At 46.2% G+C, this 13,306-nt stretch overlaps 1 protein-coding gene across 1 annotated transcript in view; it reads left to right on the top strand.

Moving 5' to 3' along the window:
* LOC137546670 (protein zyg-11 homolog) overlaps positions 1-13,306 on the top strand; it is a 52,706-nt gene that overhangs the window by 11,466 nt on the left and 27,934 nt on the right. The window contains exon 4 of the mRNA XM_068269444.1: positions 6,393-6,533. Coding sequence (XP_068125545.1) covers positions 6,393-6,533 — 141 coding nt within the window. The remainder of the gene's footprint in view (positions 1-6,392; positions 6,534-13,306) is intronic.

Genomic DNA, 13,306 nt, shown 5'->3' with positions numbered 1-13,306 from the left:
GTGGTGGTTGAGCGGTGTACTACTGTTCCCAGCAGAGACACAGAGCACAATGGTATACAGTGGTGGTTGAGCGGTGTACTACTGTTCCCAGCAGCGACACAGAGCACATTGCTATACAGTGGTGGTTGAGCGGTGTACTACTGTTCCCAGCAGCGACACAGAGCACAATGCTATACAGGGTGAGCGGTGTACTACTGTTCCCAGCAGACACACAGAGTGGCAGTAAACACAATGCTATATAGTGTGGGTGAGCGGTGTACTACTATTCCCTGCAGTGACACAATGACCGGGGGACTCTGGCTAGCCTGGCTGGAGAGAGAACTACCCTGCCTGCCTACCCAAAGCTAAACCCACAGACAAATGGCGGAGAAATGACGTGGATCGGGTATTTTTTTACCCGAACCACGTGACCTGTTCGGCCAATCAGAGCGTGTTCGGGTCCGAACCACGTGACCCGTTCGGCCAATCACAGCGCTAGCCGAACGTTCGGGTAACGTTCGGCCATGCGCTCTTAGTTCGGCCATATGGCCGAACAGTTTGGCCGAACACCATCAGGTGTTCGGCCGAACTCGAACATCACCCGAACAGGGTGATGTTCTGCAGAACCCGAATAGTGGCGAACACTGTTCGCCCAACACTACCACTGGGGCCAAATTGCTTGTTTTCCCTTACATGATAACGGAACTGAAATGAGTCTATTGACCTCAATAAGCTGCTTTTGTTTGTGTTTAAGGGGAAAAAAATGGCACTTTTTTTTTTTTTTTTTTTTTTTTTTTTTTTTTTTTTTCCCACACATCACATCCGAAGCCCTATTGTTGCAGAGATGGGCCCATCACTCCAGTGGTAATGGGGCCTAAACCGCCTGTTAAACTGATCTTTTAGCTTTAACAGTGTAATATCCTTACCTTCCAGCAGCAGGTCCCGCGGCGTCTCCGGTGTGGTCCGGGTCAGCGGCAGGACTTCTGCGCTGGAGTCCCCTGCTGGGTCGTCCGCACCGTCCTCTTCGGACGGCACCCCTGGCGTCTCTTCGGCCGTGATTCAGGGCGTGCACAGTTCAGCTAAACGCACACATGTGAGTCAGAGCGGCCTTTACAGGTCGAGGAGGTGGATCTGAGGTGATGTCATCACCTGACATCATATGGGGAGTGGTTTTGGGCTATTCCTTAATCTGTATATAAGGCCAGGAGCGTCAGTCGCTCACTGGCCTTGATACTAATCAGTACGCTGGTTATAGGTCTAGCTAGCTAGCCTCTGCAAGCTACATTTATATATTGTGTAGACACACAATATATATGTTCTCTAGGTAGTCAGCCTTGTTTCTGTAGCTTATTTTGTAAATCCATATCTATAAATTTGTGACATCTACTGTATATTCTAGAAATTTGATATATTACTTCCTTTGTATTATCTGTGTACCGACCTTTTGCCTGCCTCCTGACCTCGCCTCTGTCTAGTCCTTCTGTACCTTAGCCATCTGATATACGTGCACGACTCAGCCTGTCCCTGACTACGTTATTTGCCTAATCCTTACAATTCGACTGACATCAGACCTATGCGTATTACCCTGCTCGATTATGGACTACGCTATTATACTATTGTTTGTATATCACCTGTACGCTATCTCACCCTGCATCAGCGTGACAAACAGTTGCTGAATGTCTGCCTAAAGGTGCCAGGGGTGTAGCAATAGGGGGTGCAGAGGTTGTGACTGCATCGGGGGCCTCTATTGGTCCTGTGCTCATAATAATCACTTCTATAGATGCTTTGAATAGTGGTAATCATTAACAAACTGTTCCCCATCCCCTTCTTGAACCTCTGACACTGTAGTTGCCATTGGCAGGTTTTGGTGTGCCGTATCAATTGCTATGTATAGAGTGCTTAGGGGGCTCCATTGGGGGGCTCCACCACTCCTTAGCTATGCCACTGAATGGTGCCCATACACAGTACAAAAAAAATATTCAGTTTTCCTGTTCAACCAAAACAATCAAATTGAACATCTTTCTTTTTTTTCGATCTAGAAAAATGAATGATTATCCAGTTTTTTTTCAATAACATTTTTTTGAACATATTGGAAAAATCTGTATATTCGGTCCAACGGAATAAACAAACAAAATGATATAATCAAAAAAATTGTACCATGTGTGGGCACCATAGAACTAGCATGCAGTCATTTGACTTTGGTATCCTGATCTCCATGCACTCATCCAACCTTGACTGGCCAATTTCTCCATTTCCATGCAGTATAAAAACTTGTGACTACACAATCTATTGAGTATTCGAAATCCGCTGGTCCTTCTACTACATGGAAATGATCAAAATGGACAATCATGATTGAATGTGTGTGTGCAGAAAGATTAACATTCTTTAGTAGTGTAGTAAGAGTAGTGAGTGTCTATGGCAGTGTAGCTAGGATCTGTGATGAGTGAAAATGCAGATATTCTTGTCGCATTAATTTCATAAAAATAATGTAAAATTCGACTTTTGAGCAATCAAAAATCATTTTGTAGTAATTTTGTAATAGGTTTGTGATTTTTCACACTAAGTAGATGAATTTTGCGGTAAAATATTAGTGGGTTTATTTTGTTGTTGGGTTTTTTTGAAAATTTTCACATTGGAAAGAAAAAAAAAATGTTTTTGAACATATTGCGAAAATGCAACACATTTTCAGGAATATCTTCTCAAAATCGAAAGTAGCATTTTGAATGCAAAAATTACTATAGTGAACATTTGCAAGCAACATTGCCAAGGATAGAGGCATTTTGGAGGGAAAAATATCCTTAAAGGGGAACTTCAGCCTAAACAAACATACTGTCATCAAGTTACATTAGTTATGTTAATTAGAATAGATAGGTAATATAATCTCTTACCCACCCTGTTTTAAAAGAAAAGGCAAATGTTTGTGATTCATGGGGGCTGCCATCTTTGTCATGGGGGCAGCCATCTTTTTGGTTGAAAGGAGGTGACAAGGAGCAAGAGACACAGTTCCAACTGTCCTGTGTCCTGATTACTCCTCCCAGCTGCACACGCTAGGCTTCAAATGTCAAATTCAAAAAGAAAAAAAATTGCACCAAAACAGCAGAACGAGAACAACAAAATCAGAAATCCCATCATGCTTTGCACAGCATTAGGGGAAAAAAGCCCGGGCAGTTTTCTTCTGTGCAGCTAAAAATGAGGCTTGTATAAGAGAAACAAAGTTCTGATGCTGTGAAAATGTTAAAGAAACACCAAGCCTTTTCAGTGCTGCTGAGTCGATTTTTAGTCAGGAGGTTCACTTTAAGGGCCTGTACACACTGCTGTGCTTGCGCTGCGCTTTTCAAATCGCATGCACTTTTTAATTGCAAGGTCTTTTGAAAAATAATGAAAATCGTGGAGACCTGTACACACTGGTGCGATGCGCTTTTCCTATTCTCATGAAGGCTTGTGCTTTTTAAAATAGCAGCAGTGTGTACAGGCCCTAAGATGCCCCAGCACCATAGTATTGTTGGTGGTTGTTTTTTTTTTTTTTTTTTTTTTTTTTTTTAATACAGAGATGCACTCTCCCTCTTACTCTCTCTCCCATTGTAACATGGAACGGAACACAGTAACATGGTATATCTTATTGTAAAGAACACATTATAACGTTTAATTTAATACCTTATTTGGACAGTTCGGTATCTTCTGTTGACTGGTAGCAGAGAAATTGGCCAAGGTATGGTAAATTTTAAAGCAATTTCCTGGGTTTAATCTAGGCCTGTATGAGCAAGTTTCGCAATAGGTGGTCTTATGCCTGCCACCTGGTGTCTTCATGTCACTGCACACTGTGCAATCTTTGGTATTTTGATTGGGCATTAGAACAATGAAATGCTGGCTACTATTTAGACCAGGCATGGGCAAACTTGGCCCTCCAGCTGTCAATGAACTACAAGTCCCACAATGCATTGCAGGAGTCTGACAGCCACAGTCATGACTCATAAAGGCAAATGCATTGTGGGACTTGTAGTTACGTAACAACTGGAGGGCCGAGTTTGCCCATACCTGATTTAGACAAATCAAACCAGGGCTGGTTTTATCATTAGGCAAAGTAAGCACGTGTCTACAGGCCGCTGGTTTGTGAAAGGCGGTGGATCACTAGCCCCCCAAAGTGCAAAACCTTTTCTCTCCCGTCTTCCATTAATTTATTCCAGCAGCAGCAGCAGCTCCATCCTTCTACAGAAGCGAACAGCTAAAACGATGCTCACAGGCTCAATGCGTACAGCGTTGATGTCACCCAGCAGCACCCTCTGTGTCCTCTCTATGGTTACAGTGCTTGACCATGGAGAGGACGCAGGGATCACTGCTGAGTGACGTCAACGCTGGACACATGGAACCTGTGAGCGCCCTTTGAAATGGGTCTCTCATTCTTGCAGAAGGACTGGAGTGTGCTGCCGCTGCCATGAATTTATTACCTCAACTTTGACCATCTATATCACAGTCAGCAGACATGCCCTGGCTACACTCCCTCCTGGAGCCCTCCCCCCCCCCCCATATAAAAGGCAGCTGCGTCGGCCATGATTTCACTGTGTGCTGAGTAGTTAGTGATAGAAGGAAGAGAGGTTGCTGGCTGCTGCTGCTGCAGAGATTAGGGGAAGCTTAGTTAGGTTGTTAGGCTTGTTAGCTTGCTCCTTGCTGATACTTATTACTAAGAAGCACCCCAAAACAGCTCTATTGAGAGCTAATGTGTTTTTGATGTAGTTTTTTTTTTCTCTGTTCACGGTACCTGTGTGTGTGGCAGCTGCACATTTGTAATACCAGTCACTGCATACCTGTTCATGTTCACTATACCTGCGTGACAGCACCTAGTATTATATTGCAGTCACTGCATACTTGTTAACTGCACCTGTGTGACAGCTGCACATTGTATTGTAATACCAGTCACTGCATCTGTGTGACTGCACATTGTATTAGTCAAGTCAGTGCATACCTTTCACTTCATCTCCCCCGATATGGACATAACAGGCAGAGGCAGGCCACTCGGCAGGTCTGTTCGAGGTTGTGCTGACGTGATTTTGTGCGGCCTTAGACTGAAGTACAGTGCTCAGAAGAAGGCATGTGCCATCAACTCCCAAGATTGTCAGGACGTAGTTGACTATTTAACACAGAACACCTCATCTTCTGCAGCCACCCGTGCCACTACAAGCACCACATCCGCTCCATTTGACACTTCACAGGAGTTATTTGGTAGGAAATTAACTGATTCAAAGTCATTATTGTTACAAGATGAAGCACTGACACACTGGTGATTTATTTTAGGATTTGTATATCAGCTGTAACAAAAGGTGGTTGTTGTTGTTATTATTATTATTCTGTTAAATATCTTTTAGAGCAGAGAGGAAACTCTGAGTTCAGGTCCATTTACTGACTTACCACCTCTACCTGCTCCACCCTCCCACCTACCTACCCCAATTTAGTACTCTATACCTTCCTGCTGCACCCTCCCACCTACCTACTCCAACTCACTCCCCTTTGTGCTCACTATACCTACCTACTGCCTTCTCCCACCTACCTACCCCACTGACTGATCTGTGTGGTTTTATTAAATAAGAAAAGGGGCGTGGCATTAGGGGTGTGGCTTGTTACTGGGTGGCGTTTAGGGCGCCTGGGCTTATGTGCCTGTAGGCTCCTGAGCTGAAAATCTGGCCCTGTATCAAACATACATTACATTTATTTCAAAATTACACATTCAGTATCATAATACATTTTACATATGATGTATAAAGTACTCATCACTACAAACCTTGTATGGGTAAGAATATAATGCATTCTTTGTGGTCTTAAAGGATACCAGAACTGACATGTGACATGATGAGATAGACATGTGTATGTACAGTGCCTAGCAAACAAATAACTATGCTGTGTTCCTTTTTTTTCTTTCTCTGCCTGAAAGAGTTAAATATCAGGTATGTAAGTGGCTGGCTCAGTCCTGACTCAGACAGGAAGTGACTACAGTGTGACCCTCACTGATAAGAAATTCCAACTATACAACACTTTCCTAGCAGAAAATGGCTTCTGAGAGCAAGAAAGAGGTAAAAAGGGGAATTTCTTATCAGTGAGGGTCCGATTGTAGTCACTTCCTGTCTGAGTCAGGACTAAGTCAGCCACTTACATACCTGATATTTAACTCTTTCAGGCAGAGAAAGAAAAAAAGGAACACAGCATAGTTATTTGTGTGCTAGGCGCTGTACATAGGTCTATCTCATCATGTCACATGTCACCTCGGGTATCCTTTAAGGAGAAATACACAGACCACCTATAAATATGCCACCAAGAGCAATTATGCAAGATGACCCCAAATGCTTTATTGTATAAAAGTCCAAGCACAATTTTATTGACCATCCCTCTATCCTTATTGGTTTCTTTTTCCTCACTGTGTAAAGGTCACTGGTGAGGCCAACCAAACACAGATCATGGAGGCGCTGCAACGTTACAGTGACCGTGCAATCTTTGTGCAGGAGGCGCTCTTCCACCTGGTCAGTCAGACAGAAGTCATGGATGAACCCAATCCGAAAATGCTGAAGGTGATGAGCTGATAAGAATGTAAGAATATCGAATGCTGACTGTATTTCTAGTTGTTGATTGATTTTATTATTAAACTTTATAAAGTGCTAACCTATCACGCAGTGCTGTACAATATATAAGGGAGACGATACAAACGTTGAACAAAATAAGAAGACTGGGATATTCGTGTAATGCCTAGTACACGCTAGTGTTGGGCGAACACCTAGATGTTCGGGTTCGTGAACGTTCGCCGAACATCGCCGCGATGTTCGGGTGTTCGCGCCGAACTCCAAACATAATGGAAGTCAATGGGGACCTGAACTCTCATGCTTTGTAAAGCCTCCTTACATGCTACATACCCCAAATATACAGGACATGTGCACATTGGGAGTGGGTACAAGAGGCAAAAAAAAATTAGCAAAAAGAGCTTATAGTTTTTGAGAAAATCGATTTTAAAATTTCAAAGGGAAAACTGTCTTTTAAATGCGGTAAATGTCTGTTTTCTTTGCACAGGTAACATGCTTTTTGTCGCCATGCAGTCATAAATGTAATACATATAAGAGGTTCCAGGAAAAGGGACCGGTAACGCTAACCCAGCAGCAGCACACGTGATGGAACAGGAGGAGGGTGGCGCAGGAGGAGAAGGCCACGCTTTGAGACACAACAACCCAGGCCTTGCATGAGGACAAGAAGCGTGAGGATAGCAATTTGCGTTTTGTCGCCATGCAGTCATAAATGTAATACAGATGAGAGGTTCAATGAACAGGGACCGGAAATGCTAACCCATCACAGATGTTCATTGTTCATGTTACTTGGTTGGGGTCCGGGAGTGTTGCGTAGTCGTTTCCAATCCAGGATTGATTCATTTTAATTTGAGTCAGACGGTCTGCATTTTCTGTGGAGAGGCGGATACGCCGATCTGTGACGATGCCTCCGGCAGCACTGAAACAGCGTTCCGACATAACGCTGGCTGCCGGGCAAGCCAGCACCTCTATTGCGTACATTGCCAGTTTGTGCCAGGTGTCTAGCTTCGATACCCAATAGTTGAAGGGTGCAGATGGATTGTTCAACACAGCTATGCCATCTGACATGTAGTCCTTGACCTTCTTCTCCAGGAGATCGGTGTTGGAGGTGGATCTGCACGCTTGCTGTTCTGTGTGCTGCTGCATGGGTGTCAGAAAATGTTCCCACTCCAAGGACACTGCCGATACCATTCCCTTTTGGGCACTAGCTGCGGCTTGTGTTGTTTGCTGCCCTCCTGGTCGTCCTGGGTTTGCGGAAGTCAGTCTGTCGGCGTACAACTGGCTAGAGGAGGGGGAGGATGTCAATCTCCTCTCTAAAGTCTCCACAAGGGCCTGCTGATATTCTTCCATTTTGACCTGTCTGACTCTTTCTTCAAGCAGTTTTGGAACATTGTGTTTGTACCGTGGATCCAGAAGGGTATAAACCCAGTAATTGGTGTTGTCCAGAATGCGCACAATGCGTGGGTCGCGTTCAATGCAGTCCTAGGCCGAAGAGGTCATAGGCTAGGGTCACAAAAACCTGTTTATTTGGGCAATTTTAAATGGTAGTGATGCTGACGTACATAAATCTCAGCCATGGCCGTTAGCAACGTCTGAATTTCACGAAATGTCTCATGCAGGTAGAAAGTGAAGACAGTCCGCACTTCCAGCTGCTAATATCAATGGGATGTGCCTGGATCTGGAGTAGACAGCCAGCAATTCCAATCTTATATGAATAAAGATGAGTCCGGCACCATCCTCTTAATGCTCTTTTATCTTTATTGTCAGATCACCGACATCTATAACGACGTTTCGGAGGGCAGGCCTCCTTTGTCAAGTAACAGCCAGTATCTCAGATATCTGAGATACTGGCTGTTACTTGACAAAGGAGGCCTGCCCTCCGAAACGTCGTTATAGATGTCGGTGATCTGACAATAAAGATAAAAGAGCATTAAGAGGATGGTGCCGGACTCATCTTTATTCATGCAGGTAGAAGACATATTCTTAGACTTGGATTCCAAAGATGGGGTCCCTACATCTCTGCAAACCAGAGTTACAGGGGTCCAAAATTGGTAAAATCCCCCATAGGCTTTTATTGCCTCCCTATTTCACTTTCCAAAATCTCACATCTTTTCAAAGGGCAATTGCTCAGCAGTGGCAAATTTTCTAGCATTGTAGGGACCCTTAGGGGGAACATGACTGGTGAGTTTCGGGCCCCTAGGCCGAAGAGGTCATAGCCTAGGGTCACAAAAACCTGTTTATTTGGGCTATTTCAATGGTAGTGATGGTGACGTACATAAATCTCAGCCATGGCCATTAGCAACGTCTGAATTTCACGAAATGTCTCATGCAGGTAGAAGACATATTGTTAGACTTGGATTCCAAAGATGGGGTCCCTACATCTCTGCAAACCAGAGTTACAGGGGTCCAAAATTGGTAAAATCCCCCATAGGCTTTCATTGCCTCCCTATTTCACTTTCAAAAATCTCACATCTTTTCAAAGGGCAATGGCTCAGCAGTACCAAATTTTCTAGCATTGTAGGGACTCTTAGGGGGAAATGTGAATTGGTGGTGGGGTGGGCGCTGACTTCCTGAAGTCAACAATTAGCTCGACAGTTTTTGTAGTGTTCAGCACTAGCTTGTTCTCCTTGCACCATTGGGAGATTCTTTCCACCTGCTGACTGTACTCCTGGATGTTGTCCTTGGTGATGAGACCGACAATGGTGGTGTCGTCGGCGAACTTGATAACCTTGACTGAGTCCGCATTGGATCTGCAGTTGTTCGTATAGAGGGAGAACAGCAGTGGAGACAAGACACAGCCCTGAGGGGCACCTGTATTCGTGGTCATGGATTGTGAGTGGATGCCACCCAGCCTGACAGTTTGGGACCTGTTGGTGAGAAAGTCTGTGATCCAGAGGCGCAGGCTTGGGTGCACACCAAGTGTGGCTAGTTCTTCCTGTAGGATGCGCGGACAAATAGTGTTAAATGCCGAGCTAAAGTCCAGGAGTAGAATTCTGGCATACGTGCCTGGTCTGTCAAGGTGGTCATAAATGGACTCCAGGCAGATGTTAATAGTGTCGTCAGTGGACCTGTTTGCCCTGTACGCGAACTGATGGGGGTCTAGAAGGGGCAAGGTGGAGATCTTGAGGGTGGATAGGACTACTTGCTCCAGTGTTTTCATTATGATGGATGTAAGGGCTACCGGCGTGAAGTTGTTCAGGTCAGGGACTCCCTGTTTCTTCGGGACAGGTATGATGGTCGACCTCTTGAAGCAGCTGGGGACTGTGCCTTCACTAAGTGATTTGGTGAAGATGGCGGAGAGGATGGGAGCGAGTTGCCTGGAGCAGGTTTTCAGGCAGGCTGGAGACACGCCGTCCGGTCCCGGGGCTTTCCTGGTGCTTAATCTTGACAGGAGTTGCAGGACATCAGCCTCACTCGCCACTGGAGAAGGAGTTGGGCTCCTGATGTTCTCTGTGGGGCGAGGGGGGGGATTTGGCAATTCCAGGTGTACCCTCAGTTCTTCCTGACTCTCAAACCTGCAGTAGAACTTGCTGAGTTCTTCGGCTAGCTCCGGACTGGGAGGTGCATGTTGGGGGGAGGCTTGTAGTTGGTGGCAGCCCTAAGCCCCTTCCACACAGCTCGAGTGTCATTTGAGCGCAGGTTTTGTTCCATCCTCTCAGCATAGGCCCTTTTGGCAGCCCTCAGTTCTCGATTTAGGTCATTCCTCGCCTTCCTGTAGTCCTCCTGGTTGCCTGTCTTGTGTGCGATCTCTTTTTGCCTCCGCAGAAGCTGTAGCTTGTTGGTGAACCACGGCTTGTTGTTCGGGTAGACCTTGAAGGATTTGGTTGGTACGCATGAGTCTTCACAGAAGCTGATGTATAAGGCAACATTGTCTGCCCAATCGTCTATGCTAGGTGCTTCCAAGGACTCCCAGACGGTGCAGTCGAAACAGGCTTGGAGTTGGAGCTTGGCCTCGTCCGACCATACTTTGGCAGATTTAAGAGTCGGTTTAGCAGATTCTAGGCGCCTCTTGTAGGTGGGGATCAGGTGTATGACACAGTGGTCAGAGGAGCCAAGAGCTGCCCCTGGGACTGCTTTGTAAGCACCCTTCAGTGCTGTGTAGCAGTGGTCGAGAGTGTTCACGCCCCTGGTGGGGCACTCCACATGCTGGTGGTAACGTGGCATCTCCTGGTGAAGATTTGCCTTGTTGAAATCGCCCATAACAATGAATAGTGAGTCTGGGAGGGATGTCTCCCATTGTGAGATGGTCTCGCTGAGGTCCAGTAAGGCACCTCTGACGTCAGCGTCGGGGGGAATGTACACACCGACAAGAACATAGGAGGAAAACTCACGTGGCGAGTATGACGGCCTGCAGTTGATCAGTATGAGTTCGAGGTCGGGGGAGCACTTCCTGGTGAGTACTGTCATGGTGGTGCACCATGAGGAGCTGATATAGAAGCAGACACCGCCGCCTCTTTTCTTCCCGGAGAGGACAGGGTCCCGGTCTGCACCGTTGAGGCTGTACCCTGGGAAATGTAGAGAGTTCTCAGGGATGTCCTTGTGTAACCAGGTTTCCGTGAAGCAGAGGACTGGCGTCGTTCCGCTAAGGTCCTTCCTGTCACAGAGGAGGCTCAGTTCGTCCAGCTTGTTGGGGAGGGAGCGCACATTCGCCAGGAGGACTGAGGGGATAGCTGATCGTAGGCCCTTCCTTTTGAGTCTCTCGCGGGCGCCTGCCCGACAGCCTCTCCGCCAGGTTTTTGTGACCCTAGGCTATGACCTCTTCGGCCTAGGAGCCCGGAACTCACCAGTCATGTTCCCCCTAAGGGTCCCTACAATGCTAGAAAATTTGCCACTGCTGAGAAATTGCCCTTTGAAAAGATGTGAGATTTTGGAAAGTGAAATAGGGAGGCAATGAAAGCCTATAGGGGATTTTACCAATTTTGGACCCCTGTAACTCTGGTTTGCAGAGATGTAGGAACCCCATCTTTGGAATCCAAGTCTAACAATCTGTCTTCTACCTGCATGAGACATTTCGTGAAATTCAGATGTTGCTAACGGCCATGGCTGAGATTTATGTACGTCAGCATCACTACCATTGAAATTGCCCAAATAAACAGGTTTTTGTGACCCTAGGCTATGACCTCTTCAGCCTAGGACTGCATTGAACGCGACCCACGCATTGTGCGCATTCTGGACAACACCAATTACTGGGTTTATACCCTTCTGGATCCACGGTACAAACACAATGTTCCAAAACTGCTTGAAGAAAGAGTCAGACAGGTCAAAATGAAAGAAAAAAACAGCAGGCCCTTGTGGAGACTTTAGAGAGGAGATTGACATCCTCCCCCTCCTCTAGCCAGTTGTACGCCGACAGACTGACTTCCGCAAACCCAGGACAACCAGGAGGGCAGCAAACAAAAGCCGCAGCTAGTGCCAAAAAGGGAATGGTATTGGCAGTATCCTTGGAGTGGGAAAATTTTCTGACACCCATGCAGCAGCACACAGAACAGCAAGCATGCAGATCCACCTCCAACACCGATCGCCTGGAGAAGATGGTCAAGGGCTACATGTCAGATGGCATAGCTGTGTTGAACAATCCATCTGCACCCTTCAACTATTGGGTATCAAAGCTAGACACCTGGCACAAACTGGCAATGTACGCAATAGAGGTGCTGGCTTGCCCGGCAGCCAGCGTTATGTCGGAACGCTGTTTCAGTGCTGCCGGAGGCATCGTCACAGATCGGCATATCCGCCTCTCCACAGAAAATGCAGACCGTCTGACTCAAATTTAAAATGAATCAATCCTGGATTGGTAACGACTACGCAACACTCCCGGACCCCAACCAAGTAACATGAACAATGAACATCTGTGATGGGTTAGCGTTTCCGGTCCCTGTTTATTGAACCTCTCATCTGTATTACATTTATGACTGCATGGCGACAAAATGCAAATTGCTATCCGCACGCTTCTTGTCCTCATGCAAGGCCTGGGTTGTTGTGTCTCAAAGCGTGGCCTTCTCCTCCTGCTCCACCCTCCTCCTGTTCCATCATGTGTGCTGCTGCTGGGTTAGCGTTACCGGTCCCTTTTCCTGGAACCTCTTATATGTATTACATTTATGGCTGCATGCCGACAAAAAGCATGTTACCTGTGCAAAAAAAACAGACATTTCCCGCATTTAAAACACAGTTTTCCCTTTGAAAATTTAAAATCGATTTTCTCAAAAACTATAAGCTCTTTTTGCTAAAAAAAATTTCCCTCTTGTACCCACTCCTAATGTGCACATACCCTGTAAATTTGGGGTATGTAGCATGTAAGGAGGCTTTACAAATCACGAAAGTTCGGGTCCCCATTGACTTCCATTATGTTCGGAGTTCGGCTCGAACACCCGAACATCGCGGCCATGTTCGGCCCGAACCCAAACATCTAGATGTTCGCCCAACACTACACGTGACCCGTTCGTCCAATCACAGCGCTAGCCGAACGTTCGGGTAACGTTCGGCCATGCGCTCTTAGTTCAGCCATATGGCCGAACAGTTTGGCCGAACACCATCAGGTGTTCGGCCGAACTCGAACATCACCCGAACAGGGTGATGTTCTGCAGAACCCGAACAGTGGTTCGCCCAACACTGTTCGCCCAACACTAGTACACGCCATACAATTTTCTGTAAGATTTTTCGGTTAGATTTACCTGCCAGATAGATCATTTCCAACATGTTGGAAATTATCTAACCATCTATCTGCCTAGCAATAATGCAGTGTTCTACTCAGCAGAAGACAATGCACCAGAGAG

Source organism: Hyperolius riggenbachi, chromosome 1 (genome assembly GCF_040937935.1).
Source record: "Hyperolius riggenbachi isolate aHypRig1 chromosome 1, aHypRig1.pri, whole genome shotgun sequence".
In the NCBI taxonomy this organism is placed as follows: domain Eukaryota; kingdom Metazoa; phylum Chordata; class Amphibia; order Anura; family Hyperoliidae; genus Hyperolius; species Hyperolius riggenbachi.
This window is presented reverse-complemented; position numbering and strand designations above follow the sequence as displayed.